The following is a 25,523-nucleotide window of genomic DNA, read 5'->3' as shown; positions in this document are numbered from 1 at the left end:
ATGTGTTTTGGAAGTGAATTTAACTCTAAAACTACCACAGGGAAGTCGTTTGGACAACAAGAACATAAGAGAAGTGAGTAAGGTAACAAATTAGTTTATTTTGCAGGGAAATCAAGTCATAGGAAAGTGCAAATAAATTGTTGTTGTTTATTTTAGAACAAACTTATAAAAGTCTGGGGACAGTTCAACCACCTTTGATGTAAAAGGACAGCAACTCTTCAACTGACACCTTAAGATGACGACTTCCTGGAAGCGAAGCCCAGACTGGTAGATCGCAGGTAGGAGATTACGTCAAGACATAAGAATTAGTAGAAGGAGGTAGAGAAAGAGTAAAAGACAGGGTTTAGGAATACATTTTAAAGAATTTCTTGTTGTTTGCAGGTCGACTACAAGAACACAAATAGCGTCAGATCCGGCCTCTCTTCCTGACTGCTATCCATCACCCTAGTGTATGTAAAGGAACCACAGGTTGTAAGGTAGGGTTCTGGGAGATTGGTCCATAGCGTCTCTGCAAAATCGATCAAGCACCTTACAGGTAAGGCTGGTGTTCAACTCAGGTAAGAGTGCTTGATCCCACCTGACAGTAGTTTAACCTGAAGGGTTCAGGACACGACCTCTGGCTTGGAGACGTCCGCTGCATAGCGACAGTTCACTTGTGATGACATGTCTTGCATGACTTCACTTTAGTTGACGTCGGTGATGGTCTGTGGTGAATTCAAACAGTTCTTTCAATGGGACGCGTCATGAGCATGGATAGAGTTCTTGGTGACGGTTTGTGGAGGTGTTGCCTGATCACTTGTCTCTGTGGACCCATTTGGCTGCAACCAATGAGCCGTCGGTGGGGCAAAGTCTCTTTTCACTCTCCCGTCTGGAGAGGCCCATTGCCGGGGTTGCTGCGGGACTGCAGGAAGGCTACACTGGGGCTGCTTGTGTGCAGACTGGGGGCAGCTGCAGGACCACTGAGGAGCTGTTACTTGGTCGCACGCACAACCCTCTAGGGCGGAGATATCTTGGCCGATGCTTGCTCTTGCTACCTCGGTTCAGGGGTGTGCCTGGTTCACAAGTAGCCTCTGGTCTCTTTTCTCAGCTGGTGTGGCAACAGCCAGTGATGCCAGTCCATCGATACTCTGGGGGTGGTGCTTGACGCATGTGGTGATGGCTGGCATGATGACAGTTGCCAGTCAAGTGGTGACTCTGGATGACAGGTGGTGGTGACTTGCTGGAAGAGTTGGATGTCAGGAGGGACTTGGCAGCCCTGTGCCTCCGCCTTGCTGAGGTTGAGTTTCAGTGATGGTGTGACACGTAGAGTGTGTGGATCCTCTCTTGCCTGGCTTGGGGCCACTGCCGACTCCGTCTTGAGGCGGTGTGAGGAAAGACATTCGATACCGATCTTCACCGATGGCATCTGCTGTCAGGAGCAGGGATGCCATTTGACTTAGACTGCTGACACTCTGGGGTGGACGGTCGCCTGGGGAAGCGTTGGGATGATACACGGTTTGCGTTTGCTGTGGCTTATCTACGACTCTCCCTTGAGGCTGTATCCAGGGACGCCGGTTGATGCTCACCTGGGGAAGCGTTGGGATGATACTCGGTTTGCGCTTGCTGCGGCTTACTCTTGGTTTTCCCTTGACGCTACATCCAGGGACGCAGATTGTCGCTCACCTGGGGAAATGTTGGGATGAGGCTCGGTTTGCGATTGCTGCGGCTTACTCTTGGTTCTCCCTTGAGGCTGCATCCAGGAACGCCGATTGACGCTCACCTGGGGAAGCGCTGGGATGAGGCTCGGTTTGCGCTTGCTACGGCTTACTCTTGGTTCTCCCTTGAGGCTATATCCAGGGACGCTGATTGACGCTCATCTGGGGAGGCGTTGGGATGAGACTCGCTTTGCGCTTGCTGCGGCTCACATGTGGTTTTCCCTTGGTGCTGTCACCAGGGCCGTCAGTCCGTCTTGGTGTCTGTCTGGTGTCTTTGGAGATGTTCTTGGGTTGTGTTGCTACGAGTCCTTGGGCTTCTCCTCTTGTTGTCTTTGACGCACTCGCGGGTGTCCAGCGCTTCTGGGAAACACAATTTCCACTCTTCTTCTTCTTCTGGGGCCAACGGGCCTATTAACTTCAATGGTCTCGAGACCATTCAGGCGAACCTTCAGTCGCTCTTCTCGGCTGCATGGCAGGCAGCCATTCGCCTTCGGTCCTCTTTCTTCAGGAAGTTTCTTGACACTCCTACTCCTGGTGTTCCCTCTCCAGGGAGTAGCTTCCACAGGCAGTGGTGAGCTGTGGTGGTGGCTGGCCACTTGTGGTGTAGGACTCTCCTCTTGTCAGCCTTACATCACGGACGACTTCTGCTTGAGTTTGTGTGAGGGAGGACACTGCAGCGTTGTGCCCCTTCCGGGCTCCATTGCTGCTGTGGAGATGCATGAGATCTCCCTGCTGATTCTAGCAGTGCTTCTTTTCTTTTGGAGATGTCTTTTTTCTTGGGCGTGCACCTGTGCTGTCGCGCTTCTGGGTGCATGCAGCACGCACCTCGGAATGCGCACTCTTTGCTAGGGCGCAGGTCGTGCCTGCTCTTTCTTCTTGCGGTGATGGTCGTTCACCGCCAAGGGCTTGTGACGCACCCTTCTCACTTACTGGGGCGTAAGAGAGGCCCTGATGTTGCTTTCTCTATCAGACTTTCCTGAGGCTCCTTGTGGGGTGTAACAGTCTCACCCCTCCAATGTTCTTTGCTTGCAGGTGTCCTGCACGCTACTCGCTGGGGTGGATGCAGTATTGCTTTCAGGGTTCCTTTGCGCGTTGGAGTATATGGCTCTCTCTCTCACTTAGCTTGGAGACTGATGTGGCATGCAGCAGTCTCTGTCTTCATGGTTCCTTTCCCCTTTTACTTGATACTCCCAGGCGTCTCCAGTTACCTTTGCAGAGTGGGGCTCGCTTACTTCCTTCCCACAAGTAAATGTCAAGGTCTTAGAGGTCTGCCTGTCCCTTTACTCAAACCCTGTTCGCTGTTCTCATTTCTGTTTTGAATTGCTACAGTTACCCATGTGCTGTATTCTTGTACTCCCAGCTCGTTGCTGCGCATTGCCGGGCCCCGGGGGAAGCAGAGTCGCAGACTAGTCTTCCCCCGGGGTCTTTCGCGCAGGGATAGGCCAGGTAGGGGAAGGGGAGGAGTTAGGGGGTGGGTATTTAGGCGCAGGGGAGGAAGGGAACTTCCTCTTCCTGCGCCTGGCACCATCGGAAGGGAGCTCAAAAGAGGTTAGTTTAGGGCTAGTTTTCAGGTTTTGGAGTAGCATCAGGTTTTGGGTAGGCGATCGGTCGGAGCTGTTTCACGGCAGCTGGGTTTGCTTGTTCACGCCTGAAGCGTGGTTTTTGGCGAGATGTCGGGGGTGTCCTCGGAACAGGTCCGGGAGGCCTTGCTGTTGCTCGCGAGGGCCGGGCGGGGAGACCTTATCCAGCCGGGGGTTTTGGACCAGGCCTGGGTGGGGGCCACCAGGGGCACGCGCGCTGCCTCGGCTGGGGTTAAGGCCGCACTGGTGGCCTGCCAAATAGACGAGCTAGACGCTGCGGGCCAGATTGGTGATCGGAGGGGGGGCGGAGCGCCCAAGGACCCGGCGAGGGGAGGGAAACGCAGGAGCCTGCCCCCGCGGACCTACCCGCCGATCGAGTTTTTGCCTGGAGCCTCGGGGGCGGCCGTGAGGGCCGCGCCCCCCCGTGCTTCCGCCCCAAGGGCCCCTGCTGGTGCCGGCCGGCACTGTGACGGGGGAGGGGCAGGCAGACGACATTTCTGGGCCTGCTCAGGTGCCAGGGGGAGCCCCGGGTGGGGTGGGGGCCCCTGGGCTTGCCGGGCAGCCGGCTCTCACTGCTTCTGGGGATGGCTTGCCGGGGGACATCACGAGGGAAGCTGGGGGGTTGGAGGAGGAGGCCCCAATCGATCTGTATACCAGCTCTAGGGCTGGCACCCCTGCCCCTGCGAGGCAGGTGGCGGCGGGAGACCTGGGGGGCCGGGGCGGGCCCCCTGCCCTGTTTCCCATGGGGGGCCTGTGTGGGTTCCCGGTTTTCCGCAGGCGGGTTTCTTCCCCCCGGGGGCTGAATTTTTTGGCTACTGCCCGCCCCCTCCCCCTCCCCAGATCTGGGGCGCCGCTTCCTGGGAAGACAGGGCCCGGGGTGAGAGGATCCTGCAGCAGATTCAGGAGGTCAGGTGGGCTGAGGAGACCAGTGCCAGGGTGGGTGCGGTGTGGGGCCATGAGATTGAGGGCCCTCCCACCCCGACCTCTGAGGAGGAAAGGGAAGCGGAGAGGGAGGAAGAGCTAAGGAGGGTCAGGGCGAAGAAGGCAGTGCAGGACTACCCCCCCAGGGGGAGTATGGCAGGTGTAGGGACGGCCAGGACGGCTTTGAGGCCCGATGGTGCTGGGGCCCACTCAGGTTGGAGCGACCTGGGGGGTGGGAGGGGATCCAAGCCGGCGGCTGTCGGCAGAGCCCGGGGGTGCCTAGCGGGGCGCAAGACGGCTCCAAGACGCAGGACGGAAGCAGTAGGGCAGTCCGCGGCGGCTGTCCCTCCACCGAGGGCTCGGGCTCCTGCAGCGCGTGTGGAGGCTGGAGTGCGTGGACGGGGAGGTGTGCAGAAGGGTGTGAAGAGAGCGGTGAAGGAGGTGGAAATCTGTGTGTGGATCTGGAACCGGTGCTTGAGTTGGTTATGATGCGGAGAGTGATGAGCTGGAAGACGGGGAGGTGCGGGATGACTTGGAAGGCTTAGGGGGCGCTGCGGACAACAGCGACTTTGGTGTATTGCAGGACAAGGAGGCGACGAAGACCAAGGCAGCGGCGGTCCAGGTGACGGAGTCCAGAGGACGGCCCCTTTAAGTTGTTGCACAGGGAGGTGCAGGCTAAGGAGGGGTCTAAGGAGGAAGAGTGGGAGCTGACGAGGCGCCCCAGGGTGCCGGTGACAATGGAGAACTGGACGTCGGCGTTCTTGATCTATGCCAGTGTTTATTGCCAGAAGTATTTGGATAGGGCGATCGCGCTTTTCAAATACATGGATATCATTCGCAAGGCCCAGATGCAGTTCGGGGGTTTTGCCTGGCTGAGTTATGATGAGGAGTTTCGGGTGAGGGTTAGCGCGAATCCCGAGAAGAACTGGGGGGAGGTGGATCAGGAACTCTGGGTCCAGTGGATGGCGTCTTCACACTCTACTGCGTCCACTCACACGGCCAGTGGTCTACCGATGGTGTATCGGTCTTTTCCGCCGCGTCCCGCCCAAGGCGGGGTGGGAGGGTGGAACAGTGCCCAGCACCATTGTCTCAGGGCAACAGTCCAAGCCGGGGGGTTATTCCACGGGGGCCTGTTGGAGCTACAATAAGGGGTATTGTTCCAGGTATCCCTGTAAATTCAAACACGAGTGCTTGAAGTGCGGCGGGAAGCATGCCCTTACGCAGTGCCTCACGCTCACCACACCCTCGGAGCAATGGAGGAACGCCAGAGGGCGGGGCCAACCTGGACTGAAGGGCGCCTACACCGGTTAGGGAGGAGGCGATGGCCCCATGGCTCTCGTGCTACCCCGATCAGGAGGCTGCGGCGCGGCTCTTCTGGGGTTTCACGGAAGGCTTTAGGGTAGGCTACCAGGGTCCCAGGGAGTGCCGTTGGGCCGAGACTTTGAAATCTGCCAAAGAACTGCCGTGTGTAGTGTCAGCTAAGTTGAAGAAAGAGGTAGAGGAAGGAAGGGTGGCTGGCCCGTTTACTGACTGGCCGTTGCAAGACCTGATCATATCCCCGTTGGGGGTGGTGCCGAAGAAGGAGGAAGGGGAGTTCAGGATGATTCACCTTCTGTCGTGGCCCGAGGGCCAGTCAGTGAACGACTTTATTGCAGTGGAAGATTGGAGAGTGCTATACGCGTCGGTGGACGATGCGATCCGCCTGGTGAGGGTTTGTGGGACGGGAGCGGAATTGGTGAAGTGTGACATCAAGTCTGCTTTCCGTCTACTGCCTGTTCACCCTGCGGATTTTTCACTCTTGGGCATGCAGTTTGGGGGGGGCCATCTACGTGGACAAGGTTTTGCCCATGGGGTGCGCCATCTCCTGCGCTCTGTTCGAGCTTTTCAGCACTTTTCTGCAGTGGGTCATGGTGCGAGTCAGTGGGTGTCGTGAAGTCACTCACTACTTGGACGATTTCCTCTTCCTGGGGAGGTTGGATACCGGGGATTGCGGCAGGGCCCTGTCGCGGTTCCAGGAGATGGCCTTTCAGTTTGGGGTGCCTCTGGCGCCTGAGAAGACGGCTGGTCCCCGCTGTTGCCTCACCTTCCTGGGGATCGAGCTGGATTCGGTGCAGTGGTTGGCGCGCCTTCCTGCGGCCAAAATGACGGAGATTCTGGCGTGTCTGGAGTGGGCTGTGGGGGAGCGGCGGATTCCTTTGAGGGCAGTGCAGAAGCTTCTGGGTTTCCTTAACTTTGCGTGTAGGGTAGTGCGGGCAGGGTGGACGTTCTGCAGGCGGCTCGGCATGGCCATGTCGGGGGCAGTGCTTCCACATCACAGGGTCAGGGTTTCCATGGGGGTGAGGATGGACTTGAGGACATGGATTACCTTCTTGCAGGACTTCAACGGTGTGTCTTTGGACTTTGACGAGGAGAGGGTGGTCTGGCAGTGCCAAATTTACTCTGACGCGGCTGGGTCAGCAGGGTTTGGTGTTTTCTGGGACGGCAGGTGGTGTGCGGAGAGCTGGCCGGCCTCCTGGATCAAACAGGGCAGGAGCATTGTCTTCTTGGAATTCTTCCCTTTGCTGGTGGCACTGGTGGTGTGGGGGGAGGAATTTCGAAACAGGTCGGTGCTCTTCCACGTCGACAATATGACGGTGGTGGAGCTGGTGAATCATCAGAGGGCAAGGGACCTGAGAGTGCTGCGGCTGTTGCGGAGGTTCATGTTGGCGTGTCTGCAGTTGAATGTGGTGTTTCGGGCTAAGCATGTCCCTGGAGGGAATAATGACATTGCGAATGCTTTGTCTCGTTCGCAGTGGCAGCGGTTTCGACACCTGGCACCGGGAGCGGATACGTGCAAGACCGAGCTGCCGGCCGGCATCTGGGCCTTGGTGGAGTGAGGATGATTGGTCTGGTGGAGGGTTCGCTGGCTGAGACCACGAGGAGGACTTACCGTTTAGCATGGTCTGAATTTAGTGCTTTCATGGGCTGGACGGTGAATGGTGTTGTGGGTGGGGAGTCGATTGTGGAACAGGGGCTTAGAGGTTACGTGTTGGATTGCATGGATCGGGGTTTGACTGCGGCTACGATATCTGGAAAGTTGGCGGGGATATCTTTCTACTGTGTTTTGTTTCTGGGCTTTGACCCAACCAAGGATGTGATTCTGGCCAGGATGTTGTGGGGTTGGGGCAGGGAACAAGGGGTTGGGGGGGGTAGGCTGAGAGAGGCGGTGACGTTTGATTTGTTGGTCCGGCTGGTTGGGGTGTTGCCGGAATGCTGTTATGACCTGGTTGAGGTGGGTCTTTTTCGCTTGTGTATGGTGTGGATGTTTTTCGGGGCGTTCCGGGTGTCTGAGCTTTTGGGTACGAGAAGGGGGGCGGGAAGGTTGTTTGAGGAGGTTCGTGTGGATGGGGGGCGCTTAGGTATTTGGCTGCAGTGCTCCAAGACTGATCGATTAGGCAAGGGCAAGTGGGTGTGGTTGAACGAGACTGGCGGGGCGGTTTGCCCAGTGTTGGAATGGCGAACTTTCCTGGGGACGGGGAGTGTGCGTGGTGGGGAAATTTTTTGTCATGCATCTGGAGCGAAAGTGACGGCGGGCCAGTTGTTGGCTGTGTTGCATAAGGCCTTGAGGCGTTTGGGTATGGATGAGGCTGGTTTTGGGACCCACTCTTTCCGGATTGGGGCTGCGACCGCGGCGGCCAGGTTGGGTTGGTCCTGGGATAGGATTAGGAGGATTGGGCGATGGAAATCGCGCTGTTGTGAGAGGTATGTGAGGAAGTAGGTTGGTCCCAGGCAGGTTGTTGGTTGTTTCAGACAGTTTTTTCTTGTTCTAACATCTTTTTCTTCGTAGGTTGCGTGGGTGGACCGGGCGGTAAGACGGTGACTTGGATTGTTGGGCACTCCTTCGTGCATTGGGCATTCAAATATGCGGAGCAGCAGGTTTACGGCCGTATCCTGGGACTGAAAGGACACTTGCACGAGGTACAATGGTGGGGCAAAGGTGGCATGCGATGGGGGGCACTACTGCCCTGGCTCACGAAGATGATCCCACAGAGGGGCTGCCCTGATTTGTTGATCATTCATCTGGGGGAGAATGACCTGGTGCAACTGTCCGGATTGGCACTGTTACAACTCATGCAACGGGACCTGGAGGTTTTGAAATCGAGGCTTGCAGGGACCTGCATTGCCTGGACTGAGTTGGTCCCCAGGAAAGTGTGGAGAGGGGCTATGAAGCATGGGGCCATCGAGAAGGCACGAAGGAAGCTTAATAGGGCAATGAGACTCTACTGCGGTGACAAAGACATTAAGGTTATTGCACATGGCGGGATACGACTGGAGGAGCCTTTAGTTTTCAGGGATGATGGGGTGCACTTGTCCCAGCTGGGCAATGCGTACTACATGATGGAGATGAGAGATGTGGTGTGCAAGTTGTGGAATGAGGCAATCTGGTGTCGCAGGGAGTCAATGATGAGTGTGTGGCGGACTGGCGGCCCTGAAAGGGGGGTGGGGCAGTGAACCGCCCTACAGGGGGTTCACTGGTTGGCAGGATTTGAAGGGACAGGGGGTCAAGAGCGGGCACACCCATCCCTTGGGGGGGGAGTTCGTAGGGCGGATAGAAGCGTGAATGGCAGGACGCAAGGAGTGGGGCTGGATGACGAGTGATTGAGGGGCAAGAATAAAGCATGGTTGGAGCTTCTAGGGCTTGGTGATGAAGCGGAATGAGTGAAACGAATGAGGGGGAGTGTGAGTGGGGGTTTGTTGTTATTATTATGTTGATGTTACTGTTATGTACAGATTCGCAGTTCTGGTCTAATAAAATGGCCTTTTACGCTGACACTGCGTGGTCTGTTTATTGCGCGATGCCGGGCCCCGGGGGAAGCAGAGTCGCAGACTAGTCTTCCCCCGGGGTCTTTCGCGCAGGGATAGGCCAGGTAGGGGAAGGGGAGGAGTTAGGGGGTGGGTATTTAGGCGCAGGGGAGGAAGGGAACTTCCTCTTCCTGCGCCTGGCACCATCGGGAGGGAGATCAAAAGGCCACCCACCCACCCGGCAGCTGGAGGTGTGTTTGGGTCGGTCTATAGCGTTGCCAGTTTAGGCCAGAGCTGCTTTAGGCAGGATTTGAAGGGACAGGGGGGTCAAGAGCGGGCACACCCATCCCTTGGGGGGGGAGTTCGTAGGGCGGATAGAAGCGTGAATGGCAGGACGCAAGGAGTGGGGCTGGATGACGAGTGATTGAGGGGCAAGAATAAAGCATGGTTGGAGCTTCTAGGGCTTGGTGATGAAGCGGAACGAGTGAAACGAATGAGGGGGAGTGTGAGTGGGGGTTTGTTGTTATTATTATGTTGATGTTACTGTTATGTACAGATTCGCAGTTCTGGTCTAATAAAATGGCCTTTTACGCTGACACTGCGTGGTCTGTTTATTGCGCGATTACTCTTTATCCTCAACGGCTGTGTAGTAGCCTGGCACAGGTCTGGCACATCAGCCTTCCTTCACATCAATGCAGCCGTTGTACTGCTCATTCTGCCTGTTGGGCTGCACGATATCGCCCACTGGCCACTAGATGGCAGTGTTGCTTAACTCTGTGTCTGCAGCATCACTTTGCTATAACTCCAGGTCCTTTTGATTCCGTGCATATTTCAGCTCACCTTTCTCTTCCCTTACTATTTCGGAGTTACCTTGCTGCAGGGGGGATGTCGGCGGCTCAGCCTCTCAGTTAGTTGCCACCATTGCCACCACATCTATACTGGATGTGTGGGGAGGCTGCTATGGATTCACTTGAGCATTGTCTGGTAGGCAGGAATCGAACAGTCTCTCTTCTGGCTGTGCAAGCAGGTGGGCACTGTTAATGTGTTTTTCCCTCTAGGCTGCAGGGCGGATGGCACTGCGACGTTTGGTGGAGCAGCCCCTGGCAGACTTTCACAGATCTATAGTCTCAGCCCCCACAGAAGATTTGGATTCCGGGCTGTGTACCTCGGCGGTGCAGTGCAGCGATTTCGCAGCTGGGTGGTGCTGCACTATTTCTCCAGGGGCCACGGCAGCTTCACATGTTGCTGCGAGGCCGTCGTCTGGGCCGCAGAATGCGGTCCCCGGGGGAAAGCAGGTCGGCAGACCAGTCTTTTCTCCGGGGAGTTCGCGCGAGATAGGGACAGGAAGGAAGTAATTAGGGTTAGGTCAGGGGTGGGAGGGGTTTGGTAGGAGGCTATTTAGGGGGACAGGAGGGGAACAACTTCCTTTTCCTGTCCCCGGTGCCTCAGGGAGAAGTCAGTTTTGAGCGTAGGCGGAGTGTGACTTAGGTAGGCGGTGTACTATTTAGGTTGTTTGGACGTCGTAACTGGTGCCCCAGTGCGACAATTAGGCCAGTTTACTGTAGCTGCATTTAGGTGGGGTGCTATTTAGAGTTAATTTCGACTTTTCGTCGCAGGTGCTCCGGTGCGGTGTACGAAGGTGCCAAACCTCACGCATCTCGCGGACGGGCAGAGCGCGGGTGCCAAACCTCACGCATCTCGCGGAGGGTGTGTACGGTTGAATTTGAGGATGGCTACACCTGATGCAGAGGCGGTGCGGGCTGCCCTGATAGTGCTTGGCCGGGCTGGGATGGCAGATCTCCTCCAGCCCGGTGTCCTGGACCAGGCGTGGGTCGGCATGACCCGCCCGACCAGGTCAGCGTCTGTGGGAGTAGCTGCAGTTGTTGCAGCCTGTATGGATGAGCCCTCAGGAGCTCGTGAGGGGGGGCCCAAGAAAGGGAAGGGGAAGAAGCCGCAGGAAGCACCCAAGAAAGGGGGGAGGCGGCTGAGCCTCCCTGCCAAGGTGGGGGCAGGGGATGTGGTCCCGGAGGAGGAGGAAGGGGCCGGAGGGGAGGTGTCCATGGGCCCCAAGCTTGCAGTTGGGGAGCCCGGGCATGGCCAGGCTCCGCTGGCGTCACAGGCCAGGTTGTCTAGGAGCTTGGGTCAGTTGGTGGGGTATGGCGAGAGCAGTGAAGGCAGTGGGGGGGGAGGACTCGGATGAGTGGGAGGTGGCGGCTGGGGAAGAGTTTGCCCTCAAGCTGTCAGGGGAGGAGTCCGGGGGAGAGGAGGAGTTCGCCATCCTTGAGCAGCCGGTCGACCTTTCGGGGGGCCGGAAAGGGGTTGTGAATCAGAGGGAGGTGGGAAAGCCTCTAGGTTTGGGGTACCTGCAGGCGGGAGATCCGCTGGGGTTTCCAGAGGCGGGGGAGGGGAATTGGCCCCAAGAATGTCTCTTTAAGTCTATCAAAGGTGTCCAAATCCACCCCTGCATCTGTGTGCATTCTAGGGGGGGGCGGCTAGTGGTCTCCTCTGGGGGCTTGCGGGCCGAGGGCCCAGGTAGCTCTTCCCTCAGAGCTGACCAAAGCAGACCAAAAACACCCCTAGATAAATACGGGCAGAACCAACAGTTGAACACAAACTACATGAACCATGATGCTAGAGGTAATCACGCTGGACGTGTCAGCGGCATGCTCCCACCCCCCTTGTTGTTTAAAATGGCTCCTGTGAGCCGCCGAGCTGACGAGCTCGGGAGCAGCGCCTGCATGCTGAGAGCGGAACTGGTCCTGATAGATGACGGCAGCATGTCCAGAAACCTATTAATATTTTTTCCCTACTGATGAAGGAATAATCCAGAAACACGTGTCTAGGGATACGCTTTGAAATAATGATGCGAGCACTGGCTATGAACTGAGAACTGAGCGAGAAACACGAACTACATGAACCATGATGCTAGAGGTAATCACGCTGGACGTGTCAGCAGCATGCTCCCACCCCCCTTGTTGCTGAATGTATTACTAGTGATAGGATGTTGAGACCATTTCCTGCTGCATTGAAACCCGTACCATTGCCAAAATGTCCTTGGAAAAAAATAGTGTTTGATATTTCTGAGCCATTTTATTGTTTACCGCAAGGAGCTAGTTATGCTTTGGTGATCGTTGATTACTACTCATAATAGCCTGAGGTTAAGTTTGTTCCATGTGCCACCAGTCAAACCATCATCAAATTTTTCAGAGAGATTTTTGCTAGGGAAGGTAGTCCTGAAGTTCTTATAACTGATAATGGTGTGCAATTGAAATCTCATGAAATGGAAACAAAATTGAAATTGTATGACATTATGCATTATACCACTGCTCTCTATGAAACGCAAGGACAAGGTCAGATAGAAAGACTCAACCGTGTGCTTAAGTAGGGTGTGGAAATAGCTAGGAAATCAGGTAAAGAATGGAAAGTTGTTCTGAGAGAAAGACTTTGGATGTATCGTATTACTCCTCATTCTACTACAGATCGCAAGCCGTTCCGTCATCTGAAGGGAGAGAACCGACATCCAAACTTTGTCCTTGGTGGATGAAAAAAAAATGTCTGATGATCTTGTAGGTAATGATCTACAACAGGTTTCTTTTAAGGTTAAACAAAGACAAGAAAAAATTAAAGAGTGCTATGATGCTAAAATGAATGTGAAAGTGCCTTCTTTTTGTAGTTGGGGAGTGGGTGAGAATACAGAAACCAAGCTTCAACACAAAAGGCACTGCTAAATATGGGCCTCCTATTAGAGTGGCTGAAGTTAACATCAATAGTGTTGTGACACAAGATGGAAGAGTATGGAATGTAAGACGTGTTGTTAAGTGTCATCAGAATATTCCTATTGAGATCAATAATGGTAGAATTTCTACGCCATGTGATCTTGGAGTTTGAACTGAGCCTAAGTCTGTTGCTTTCAGAATTAAAACTGGTGGTAGATGTGTTAAACCTCCTGTTAAAATGAAAGAGTATGTTTAATTTGTTAAGAGGAGGGATGTGTTATATTCCCTTATATATTTATATGCATTGTTTCTTTAATATGCCCATTTTAGAATTCTTTTCCATGCCCTTTGTTGTTTTAGTTGTCTTGGTAAGCATTCTGAATTCTATGTGAGATCTCTGGAGTTTGAGACCAGAGCGGTTGTGGTGTGCTGTTCTCCTGAAGAATAAACCTTCTTTTTTATATTTAATGTTTCCTGGTGAACTTCGATTTTACAAATGTACTGATGTAAATGTATTTATTAAGGCAGCAACATAGTGTTTCAGATAAGTAATTGCAATGGTCTTTGGAAAGCGATTTTTGCTTCAGTGTCCCTCATATGTAGCAACTGGGATGTGGGATGCAGAATGTAGAAGCCAACTGTTAAGGAGCTCCCGCCGGGAGCTTTCCAGGCTAGGGATCACCATTTGCCGTAAATCCCCAGAAATGCCCCCCCGTTGAACCAATACCCATCTGGAACCGAATGAGGCGACCTTGTACAACTGACATCAGAGTCCAGAACAGCATCCGGGGCAACACAGCAAGGATCCAGAAGAGGATCGTGTAGCGGTGGAGAAGCCCAGGAGATTTTCCTTGTTGGCAGAGAAAGCGTGGTCTCAGATGAGGAGACCCTGACCCTGCTCCCAATGGTGAAGCAGGCGGGCCCACTGCCCCATCCCTGTGGATCCTATAGGCACCGGGGGCTCTTAAAAACCTCATCTGAGACTGCACAGTGGAATCCGGGGGACAGGTGCTGCCAACACTGCCTGCAACAACCGCCAGACCTGATCCATCCATGAAGCCTCATCCGTGGCTAAAGGACTACAATCAATCCCCTGCAAACACTTACTTACTGCAACCTAGGACTGGAAGATTGTGTGTCCAGGTTTCGTGGCTTGAAAAAAGGCAAAAATCAAGAGACTGAGCAGATTGTGGGTCTTGATCATAGTGGAGGAGAAAGCTTTGACTCCGGATCTTGCTGAAGAAAAACTGCCCCTGCATCCATTTGACCTCAGGGGACACTGTGCTTCACACATATTCTGCCTTGGGAAAGGGTGCCAACACTATGCGGCATACTACGCTGTGATATAAATCCCTTGGATATTTTTTGGGTGATGTATGATCTGACCAACCTGTAGATACCATAATGCTATGCTATATAATATCATTATGCAATTTTTATATTCTTTGTGCTCATTTCCCGCCAATACTTTGTGCTCACTTCCCACCACGATTGACAGATTATATTGTGGTGAGTATGATGTACAAACAAAGCATAGTTGGATGAAAATGAGCTTTATTGGCAACAGGTGCTGTGCAGCAGCCGGCACAAGAACACCAAGCAAAGCAACTGAAAAATCATTTCAAACACCAGAAATCTAAATTCCGAAGTGGAACGCTTACAACAGTAAAGTCCAAAGCGTGAGCATTTCAAACAGCAAAGACATGAAGGATAGACCACTACGTTATCATCTTCCTGAAAAAGAGAAACAGAGTAAAAGAGAAGATTAACAAAGAGAAATAAAGAAAGAAAGAAAAAGACAAAAGAAGAGAAAAAGAAACAGAAGAAAACATTAAGGAAATCTACTAGGAACAGAACGCTGTCTCTCACTCCTGTCTAAACACATCATACTGTCCACAATGTAAGTTTTCCTTGTTACAATGCCCAGTCAATTTAACAACGTTTGACACATTCTACTAATGTTTGTTATTCACCCTGATAGCATTACCGCAAACTCTATCCACAACCATAGGTTCAGAGAATTTTAAATCACCTCTCTTCCTGTGTACAGGGATCTTCACATGTACAACATCACCCACAACGAACATGTGAGGAATTGATCTTTCCCTAGCATCAAAATATGAAAATTATGTCTTTTGACAAGATTGAGCACGAGTAACATTATCTCTTACAAAATCATTTATTTATTTATTTTGAGGGTCTTATAGAGCGCAAACAAGATCCTTGCGGATATCAGAGCGCTTTACAGTATATCAAGTAAATTATACAAACGGATAAGTGCAGGATGGTCACATATACTAAACAATTTGTGCAGCTTTGTATTAGATAAAGAAAATTATATAAGAGGAAAAATGCAGGAGGATCACTTATACAAAGCAATTCGAGCAGGAGAAGCAATAGGGTGCAAAAGCAAAATATAACGAGTGAATCAGTTCGTGGTACAATAAAGTGAGTAGAGTGTCTGGATGAACCCTTGTAGTAGAGAGGATTACTAGTAGGGGTACAATTGTTCTTTGCATTTCCTTCAGTCTATGATCAAGTGAATTTTGCCATGAGGATCGCTTTCACTTCCTTTTTGAAGGATGCAGTGGACGTATTCAGTCTGGTTTCTAGGGGGAGTGTATCCTGGGCGCCATCCCAGAAAAGGATAGTTTATATGTTTTCTTTCTGTTGAACCTTTGAGGTTTCAGTAGCAAGTTTTCCGCACTTCTTGAGGATCTTGTCCCCCCGGAGATCGTCAACTTCTGTGTAGCTGGGAGTCTTGTGATGTAAAGTCTTATGCATCATGCACGCTATTTTTAGGTGAATTCTGGCTTCAAGCGGTAGCCAATTCAAAGCTTTTAGGTCTTTGGAGAAATGGGCACTTCTTTTCGAGCCTGTGATGAGTCTAGCTGCAGCGTTTATTGAGGCTCTTAGGGGTGCTGTTGTAGCTTTAGGAAGGCTACATAGAGAGACACTTCAGTACTCTACCCTAGGGATAACAAGCGCTTGAACTGCCAGCTTGAAGTCCTTGGATGGCAGGAAGGGTTTTCAGTTTCCTCAGTGTATTTATCCGGAAGTTTGCACCCTTTGTTGCGTTGCTAATGTGTTTATGCATAGCGAGGTTGCTGTCAAGAGTTATACTCAAGGATTTTGAGGAGTCTACAATGTTTGGATGAGCGTTGAAAGCAGTATCATGTTTGATCAAGGATTGCATAGAGGGGACTTTGTTGGGTGGAGCTATAAGGAGGAATTCCGTTTTTAGCGCGTTTAATTTGAGATGGTTTTCTGCCAGCCAAATCTGTGAATTCCTGAAGGTTGTGTTAAGCGTTTTAATGTCTTCTAGTGAATGAATCTTGAGATAAAGTTGTGTATCATCGGCATACATATGATATTGCACGTTGGACGCATGTAGCATTTCGGTGAGAGGTTCCAGCAATAGGTTAAGCAATGTTGGAGATAGTGAGGACCCTTGGGGGACCTCCAAATTAACTGGAACAGGTTTAGAGAGGGTGTTATTGACCTTGACTTTTTGTGTACGGTTATGGAGAAAGGAGGAAAAACACTTAAGCACTGGTTTCGATAGACCCATTCTATGTTTCAAGAGATCTATCAGATTCTCATGTTTGACCGTATCAAAGGCTGAGGATAGGTTTAGCAGGATGAGTAGGCACGAACCGTTCAGATCGAGGATTTGTTTGTAATGTGTGTCATGGCTGATTCTGTACTGTGCCCTGCCCCGAAGCCTGATTGGTGTTTGTTAAGGAGGTTAAAGTGATCAATATGTTTAGTCAATTGGTGGTGCACACATTTTTCGAGTAGTTTGGCCAAGGTGGGAATATTGGAGAGAGGACGATAGGTATTCAGATCAGAAGGGTCGGCTGTGGGTTTCTTGAGGATGGGTGATACCTGTTCGACTTTGAGGGAATCCGAGATGCAAACTTGGAGAGAGCTGTTAATGATTTTGGTCCAGAGAGGTAGAAGCCAAGGGGTTACATTTTTAACCGCGCATGCTGGGAGAGGATCGGTGAGGTGGTTGGCAGGTTTCAGGGTATTGAGCATCTTGCCTAAATCTTCTTAAGTGTAAGTCGCAAAGGATGACCAGGCTGCGTCGTTTTTTAAGTCAACATTTGAAGGGGTTTGGCATGGAGTGGGGGGAGTGGAAGGGGGGTGCTTGTACGTGGATCGGAGTGTCGTAATTAAGTATGGGCCAAAAATCCATTCCTCTCAGAAAATTTGGGGATTTTCTGCAATTTCACGATCCGCGAATCTCGCGAAATTGCTGAAAAATTCGCAAATTCGCTCATGCGTGGATTTTGTTTTTTTTTATGGCCAGCTCACTCAAGGGACCAAAGTTACAGGCACACACGGTCGCTGGAGGCAAATTTTCTGGCCCTTTACGCAGCTGCAGTGTAGAAAAAGCACTATACATTTACCCAATGAGGTAGCACTTACTGATTAGCCAGTAGAAAGTACTCCAGTTGAGTAGAGGTATTGCACAAAACGGTGGCATCTTCGTGGATAACTATGCAGGGCAGAATTCATTCTGTCACGAGGCTCCTGTCACAACAATTAAACCTCAACAGGAAGCACCTACAGAATACCAGGTGCCCGAGTTGAAGCGCAAATTCTGTAACGTTTTAATCAGCCCAAAACATTAGTGAGCACGGTTGAGGCTGGGCAAGTGTGCTTTATCCCCGTCTCTGCCGTTGAAAATTAGCTGTAATACTTCGGGGAGGTCTTTGCTTCCATGAGTTTCTCGAGCGTGATCCGTGTGTAATTCCTGTCACCAGGAGGCTGCTTTCTCCTCATATGATGCCCTGCTCACTCTCTGACCCTTTATACACAAGAGGCATGTGAACACGCATCGAAGCCCCGTCCGTTTGGCCCTGCACCCCACACACTAGCTGTAGGAAACGTCTTCCCGCCCTTTCCCTATGATGGACAGCTCACTCAAGGGACCTCGGCGCCTTTTGGCGTGGTGGCAAAGTTACAGGCACACATAGTCACTGGAGACAAATCTTATGGCCCTTTACGCAGCTACAGTGTAGGAAAAGCACTATTACATTTACCCAACGAGGTAGCACTTACTGATTAGCCAGTAGAAAGTACTCCAGTTGAGTAGAGGTATTGCACAAAACGGTGACATCTTCGTGGATAAATATGCAGGGCAGGATTCCTTCTGGCACAAGGCTCCTGTCACAACAATTAAACATCAACAGGAAGCACTTACAGGATATCAGGTGCCCGAGTTGAAGCACAAATTCTGTAACGTTTTAATCAGCCCAAAACATTAGTGAGCACGGTCGAGGCAGGGCAAGTGTGCTTTATCCCCGTCTCTGCCGTCGAAAATTAGCTGTAATACTTCGGGGAGGTCTTTGCATCCATGAGTTTCTCGAGAGTGATCCCCGTGTAATTCCTGTCACCAGGAGGCTGCTTTATCCTCATATGATGCCCTGCTCGCTCTCTGACCCTTTATTCACAAGAGGCGTGTGAACACCCATCGAAGCCCCGTCCGTTTGGCCCCGCACACCACACGCTAGCGGTAGGAAACGTCTTCCCGCCCTTTCCCTATGATGGACAGCTCACTCAAGGGACCTCAGCGCCTTTTGGTGCGGTGGCAAAGTTACAGGCACACATAGTCACTGGAGACAAATCCTCTGGCCCTTTACGCAGCTGCAGTGTAGGTAAAGCACTTTTACATTTACCCAACGAGGTAGCACTTACTGATTAGCTAGTAGAAAGTACTCCAGTTGAGTAGAGGTATTGCACAAAACGGTGGCATCTTCGTGGATAACTATGCAGGGCAGGATTCATTCTGACACAAGGCTCCTATCACAACAATTAAACCTCAACAGGAAGCACTTACAGAATATCAGGTGCCTGAGTTGAAGCGCAAATTCTGTAACATTTTAATCAGCCCAAAACATTAGTGAGTACGGTCGAGGCTGGTCAAGTGTGCTTTATCCCCGTCTCTACCGTCGAAAATTAGCTGTAGTACTTCGGGGAGGTCTTTGCATCCATGAGTTTCTCGAGCGTGATCCCCGTGTAATTCCTGTCACCAGGGGCTGCTTTCTCCTCATATGATGCCCTGCTCACTCTCTGACCCTTTATATACAAGAGGCATGTGAACATGCATCGAAGCCCCGTCCGTTTGGCCCTGCACACCAGGAAACAGTCTTTTTTGGGCAAATCTGCGAGTTCTCGAATTTTTTCGCGAACTCGCAGATTTTGTTGCCGATTTCGCACGAATATGCGGATCGCAGATCCGCAAAATTCGCCCATACTTAGTCGTTATAGGTCATTTATGAGATCCATCTTGATGCTGTTGGTCTTTTGAATAAATAAGGCAGACAATACTCCACAGTTGGGCTGTGGGAAGGCTAAGTCTTGTAGCCGTTGAGGAGCGTCCTTAGATTGGGTTTTGATTAGCTCAAAAAGTTTTTTGGGGCGGTTTCTTGCTTGGTCTAGTTGGTGGCTAAAAAAGTCAGCCTTCATGTGCTTGATCTTTCTGAAGTAAGCATTTCTCTTTTTTCTTAGTAGCTTGAGGTGGTTAGCAGATGGGACAGATCTCCAGATGCGTTCCTGAGATCTGAGGGATTGTCTATCCTCATTAAGTAGGCCATTCTACCAGGGCTTAGAGTATTTAGTAGAAACTCTCTTCAGTTGCAGGGGGGCTACCTCATTAATTATCGAGGTCATAGAATTGAAGTAGTGGTTGGTGAGAACATGGACGTCGGAAGATCCTTACGCGGGGCAAAAGAAGGTTATAGCTGGACAAAGGTAGTGTGTTGGGGTTTAGTTTTTTCAAGTCTCTTTTCCAAATCTTAGGTTTTGTCGATTGGACCAAGTTAAGTTTCAGTGTTTCGTTGATAAAGAAGGTGATAATGCAGTGGTCTGACCAATCACATGGTTGGATTGTCTCCACCTGAATGACATAATTTTTGGAGATTATTAAATCAAGGATTGAGCCTTTTTTATGGGGCTGTTGCAACTTTGGGTGAGGGCTAAATCCTCAAGGAAGAGTTTGAGACAATTGACCACTGCGTCGTTGCGGTCATTCCAATGGATGTTGAAGTCACCTAAGTACATTTGGGTATTTTTCCGCCCGGTGTTCGTTGAAACCATATCCACGAAGTGTTTGGTGAAGATTAGGTTGTCTCCAAGAGGATGATAGATGGTGTGTAGTGAGCATACTGGTTTGCCGTTGCTGCTAATGCCGAGGCATAAGTATTCGCAAGAGGGGAATACTGGGGAAATGGCTCTGTTTACAGTGATGTTGCTACGATGAAAACAGGCGATACCTCCCCCTATCTTATCAATTCTATCCAATCTAATAATGTCGTAGTCAGGGGGCACTCGAATGTTGAAGAGTGGAGTGGAGGAATCGGTTAGCCAGGTTTCAGTTAATATTATCAAGTCCAACTCCTGTGAGATGATGAATTCTGCTATATCCACTGCGAGTCTCGCTGCACATCTGCAAATGAGGGGTGTGCATTTAAGACGGGCTGTGATGAGGGAAGATGTGGGATCCGGAGTGAGAGGGATTCTTCTTAGGTTGTTATTGTTGATTCCTCTGTTGTTGTGTGTAGAGGATCTGAGTGGGTTGGGGGGGATAGTAGGTATGGACATCTTAATGGGGGTTAAGGGGTTCGTAAGAGAGTAGTAAGGAGATGAGATTGCTCTCAGAAAGCGAATTGCTGCTTCGCATTGGGTGTGTTAAGTTATTGCGGGAGGGGACTATTTTCCACCTGGAGAGAGAAGAGTTCGAGGTGATGGGTAGAGGCTTCGGGTGCTCACTAGATGTAGATGTTCTTGATGCATTGGAGCGCCATGATTGTCTTGACATCACCTCCTTAAAAGAATGAAGTTCCTTTTTGATTTGGTAGAGTGTGGTCATAATCTCATCCAGTTTTGGGTCAGCTGCGGTTATGTGTGGGGTAGATGGTTGTGTTATGCATGTGCATGAGTGCGGGATGGTACGGTTGGGTGTGTGACCGGTGCAGGTGTGAATGGTGTTGGGGCAGTGTTGTGAAAGAGGGTGGATTAATTAAGGAATAGATGAATACTGGTAATATACAAGTGGATGTTTGCGGAGGGGTCCAATTGGGTGTGTGATCGGGTACTGCAATGAGTCGTGTTGTAGGCAAAGTTGAGTGTGGATGGATGGGTTGCGGATGCAGGTAGCTGAGATGTGGGGGAAGGTGACTGAAGTGTAGGTAAGGTAGGGGTAAAAGTGAGCAGGGAGTGTTCTAAGGGCAGCAGGTATTCAGGGTGGTAATCGGGGGTCATATTGTGTGCCCAGCGTTGATCTGGGGGGTTGGACGTGATGAGGGGTGTCAGTGTAATATGTACCCTTGTGCGGCAAGGAGGGGGTAGTGGGTGAGATGGTTATAGGGGTTGTGATGTTAAGTGGGAGGGTGGTATGAACTTACACTGAGGGGGTTCAATATCTGATCGGGGAGCGTATGCTATATCAGATGTGCTAGGAGGTAGCATGTGTGGGTTTGGTGAAGTGATGAGCGGAAAGTTGGTGGGAGAGGTAGTCATTGTAGAAGTATCGTAGGGGTCAGGTGTAAATGGTGGTTGGGGTTCAATATCTACTGGGGGGCATATTCTGTCGCCAACGTGCCGGGGTGTGGAGTGTGTGTGTTTGGGGAGGTGAAATGGGGTGTGTTGGAGGGAGGGGTAGACTGGGTGGATGTATGATGTGAGTCAAAAGTCAGTGGTGGATGGGATGGCAGAAGGGTGGGATTGACCGATGGCATACGAGGTGTGACGTCTTGTGTGCTGGGCAAGGGAGGGATTGGGTGGTGGCTTTGGGTTTAGACACTAGTTCTTTAACGAAGGGGAAGATATTATCCAATAGATTTAAATTACGGTCCGAGGCTTGAATGAGGATAGTTCAGTTATTGTAAATGATGATGGTTGCCATCGCTTGGAAGAGCTGGGAGGGGGAAATACAAATAACTAGACCATGCGCGGTTTTTCTCGAGGAGGAGATCGATAATGCTTCTAGGAATGCTTTCCTCCATTGGACTCAAATGTGGTGTAGTATGGAAGAACCACAAAATGGACTGAACAGCATTCTGTACATTGCACTTTCCAGCAATCGCCCATGGCACACAGTTGTTCAAGACCCTATTCATGCGTTCCACCAGACCATTCATTTGTGGATGATAGAGTGAGCTTTTTGAATGATTTATTTCCCCTTGTTGCAAAAACAGTTCAAACTCTTGACTGACAAATTGAACACCATTGTCGGATGCAATGGTGGAGGGAAAACCTTCACGCAGAAAAATGTCCTTAAGAAAATCGATAACATTTTTAGAGTTGGGTTCAGCAATGAAACGTACCTTCGGCCACTTTGAATAATAGTCAATGACTACAACAGCAAACCAAGAGGAATTTTAAAGTCTAATGAAAGGACCAACAAGGACAATACCAATCTTCTCCAAAGGTCTTGATGGAAGTTCAATAGGTTGAAGTGGAATAGTTCTCAATTTAGCATTGGAACACGCACACACTCGCCAACGAAAACATCAACATCTTTGTCCATTTGAGGCCACCAAAAATATTCACGCAACCTTTTTTTGTTAGTGTTTTACCCAAATGCCCTTCATGGGTACCACTGACCAATCTAGACCTCACTGTTGCTGGAGGAACTAATCTTTCGCCACGTACCAACAACCCATCTTCCACAAAAAGTTCCATAGAAACCTTGACGAATGTTTGTAAAGAGTATGTTGCATTATTCTCCCTTGGCCAACCACTCTTGATACAGTTAACAACTTTGCAGAGCAAAGCATCTTTAGACAATTCATCTCTCCATTCCCTTTCTTTCACAGCAAATGTCATTCAAAGACAAAGACGCAATGAAACAGTTGACGTCATCTTTGTTATTATCATCACCAGAAAGAGATATTCGACTTCCTCAATCGGAAACCTAGAAAATAATCTGCTCTATAATTCTTGTTGCCAGTAATATATGTAACCTCAGAATCGTACTGAAGCAACTTGGTAGACAAACGAGCAATTCTTGGGGTATGCTCTTTAATCGTATCCCTTGAAAGGATAGAAACAAGGGGACTGTGATCTGTACGTAGTTGAAAGTGATTTTACCAAATGTAGGGATTGAACTTTCTGATGGCCCATCAGCATTCCAGAAGCTCTCTTTCAATCACAGCAAAATTCAACTCAGTTCCACGTAACACCCTGGAAGCATAGCCCAACGTGTGTTCAGTACCATTGACACACTGGGTAAGAATGACACCTAAGCCCACACCACTTGCATCAATGGTGATGGTACACATAGCATTAGGATCAAACAGTTTGAGAATCTTTGGACTAACCAACTGGGTCTTGATCCACTCACACACTTCATGACACGTGTCATCCCAAACAAAAGCCACACTCTTCTTTAACATGTTAGTCAATGGTTGTACCCTTGAAGCATAATCAGGCACAAACTGTGAGCAAAATTCACAAAGGCAGACAAAGGATTTCAGACCAACCTTGTTCTTTTTCGGCAGTACTGTCATTAATAGCCTTAACTGGACCAGGTCTGGGTTCTACACCATGTTCTGTCAACACATGACCTCTACCTTCTGTACTTTAAATAAGCCTTTTTCATCCAAGACACAATAAAAGACTCATCATGAGATTCACTTGATTTACCGTAAATCAAGACATCCTCTTGGAAAACCGCAACGCCTTGGATACCCTTGAGCATTGAAAACATAATCCTCTGAAACCCAGCCGCTGTAGAAGGTAACCCGAAGGGCCTTCTGCAAAACTGAAAAGAGCCACTTGGAGACACAAAAGTTGTGAGATGCCTAGAGGAAGGATCCAAGACAACTTGGTGGTAGGCCGATGCGAAGTCTAATTTACTGAACCATTTTGAACCATTGATGATGACAACATATCAGAGATTTTTGGTAATGGATTAGAATCTACCCAAATACCTTTATTAAGACTGCGCAAGTCAGTGCAAACGTGAAGTGCACCATTCGTCTTCTTAGCGACCACTAATGGAGAAGCCTAAGGGAAGACTCAATTGGCTCAATTATGCCTTTACAACATAATCCGTTGAATTCATGTTCCAACTGATCCCTAACACTAAAGGGAACATTCCTGAGCCTGTGCTTGACAGGAATGGCGTCATCCTTAACCCTGATTTGATGAGTAAAGCCTTTTATCTGACCTAAACGTCCTCCAAAAACCAAAGGATAATGCTCGAACAAATCCACCTTGAAATCATCCGAACAAACAATAGAAACTTGATCCTTAGTCCCAGGCCTAAGCACCATTTTGAAAAGTTTGTGATGGAACCATCCAAGAATGGACAACCCCTTAATTGCCACGTAACATTCCCATGGATCTTTCTCCCTCTGAACTCAAGGATGTCTTCAAAATAACCTGCAAGTTCGATTCTCCTCCCTTCGTATTAAACAGGAGACCTATCAGGAGGTTCAAAACATTGTGTACCCCAGACTTCAGAAAACACCTCTTGGGTAATTATGGTTATTCTTGCACCTGAGTCAACTAACAAACACAACCTTTTATCACCAATGGTGATATCAACGTATGGATCCACACATTCAGCAATGTGACCCTCTGTAACATTTTTCTCACCAACTACCCCAACCATATCTCTCAGGTCATCCTGGATATTATTGTAATTGTCAACATCACACTCCAACACAGATACATTTGCAACTGAAGGGGAAGAAGAAGAGACTTGTTTTACATCTTGAGGGAATGTACCACCACGTTTTCTACTCTGGCAAACTTTGGCAAAATGACCTAATTTTCCACACACTCTACAAACAACATTTTTAGCCGGACACCCTCTACCCGACATCATGTGAGAAAGATTCCCACAATGGAAGTAAACATTGGTTTGTTTGAAGAACCTGTTTTCAGTATGTGACGGTACAATGTTCTTAACATCTTTTGATCTAACAACACCCACTGTGTCAGTGGATTTGTCTTTCTCCTCTAACTCTTTCACAGACAGCTTGGACAACTCAATACTCTTCGCAGTGCAAATAGTTTCTTCAAGAGTAGGATTACCCATGAATAGTAACTTTTGTTGAATATTCTTATCTGAACACTTACAAATAAACTGATCTCTGATTAACTGCTCCGTGAATGTCTCAAATTATCAATCTGCACTGAGCTTCGTAAAGCAGAGATAAAAATGTCGACATCCTCACCAGGTTTTTGTTCACGTTTGAAGAACTTGTGTCTGATAACTACAAGACTAGGTTGAAAGTCAGAACGTAGCTCCAACTTCTTGACAGCCTCCACAAACTCATCAATGTCTTCCTCATCTTGAGCCCGTATCAAAGGTAGCAAATGTTTGAAGATAGACCTTCCTTCAAAACCCAATGAATGTAGAAGGAGGTATTTCTTGCTTTCAGCTCTATACCGAGAAGCACCAAAGGCACCCAGATAAGTGACGAAGGCATCATATCAATTTCTCCATGAAATAGGCAGATTTCCTGTCATTTCAAGAAAAGGAGGAGGTGGAGACACTGACTGCATTGTTGTTAATGAATTACTAGTTGTTACAACAAAAAGTGAATACGTTACTATGTCTGATTATAGAAGAAACTAACTATGTGGCATGTATAAAATAAATATTCAAATGTAGTAAAGCACTGTAGAATACAGGAAAACACAATGAAGAATACAAATGTTGTATGTGTTAAAAATAACAAAAAAATCAAGATTGTTACACTGTATTGTCACTTTGTAAATTTGTTAAGAGATAAAATGAGTGTCACTGTACATAGAATTTGAATACTATAATGAGGTTTCTAAAACAATGCATAACTCTCTGACAC

General features: G+C 49.6%; 1 protein-coding gene across 1 annotated transcript; it reads left to right on the top strand.

Moving 5' to 3' along the window:
* On the top strand, positions 1-22,622 carry LOC147730339 (uncharacterized). The gene is made up of 3 exons (XM_086954058.1): positions 1-73; positions 8,022-8,611; positions 22,521-22,622. Exons 1-3 carry the CDS (start codon positions 1-3, stop codon positions 22,620-22,622), a joined length of 765 nt encoding a protein of 254 aa, XP_086810184.1.
* Positions 22,623-25,523: the final 2,901 nt, after the last annotated feature.

The sequence above is a fragment of the Lissotriton vulgaris genome, chromosome 2_1 (genome assembly GCF_964263255.1).
Source record: "Lissotriton vulgaris chromosome 2_1, aLisVul1.2, whole genome shotgun sequence".
Lineage (NCBI taxonomy): Eukaryota > Metazoa > Chordata > Amphibia > Caudata > Salamandridae > Lissotriton > Lissotriton vulgaris.
Note: the sequence above shows the minus strand (reverse complement) of the source record. Positions and strands in the feature narration are given on the sequence as shown.

Coding starts and splice junctions, on each gene's coding strand:
- LOC147730339 (XM_086954058.1), top strand. CDS start 1: ATGTGTTTTGGAAGTGAATTTAACTCTAAAACTACCACAGGGAAGTCG. Junction 74..8,021: donor ACAACAAGAACATAAGAGAA/GTGAGTAAGGTA, acceptor TTTTCTTCGTAG/GTTGCGTGGGTGGACCGGGC. Junction 8,612..22,520: donor TGTGCAAGTTGTGGAATGAG/GCAATCTGGTGT, acceptor TTTCTTTCACAG/CAAATGTCATTCAAAGACAA.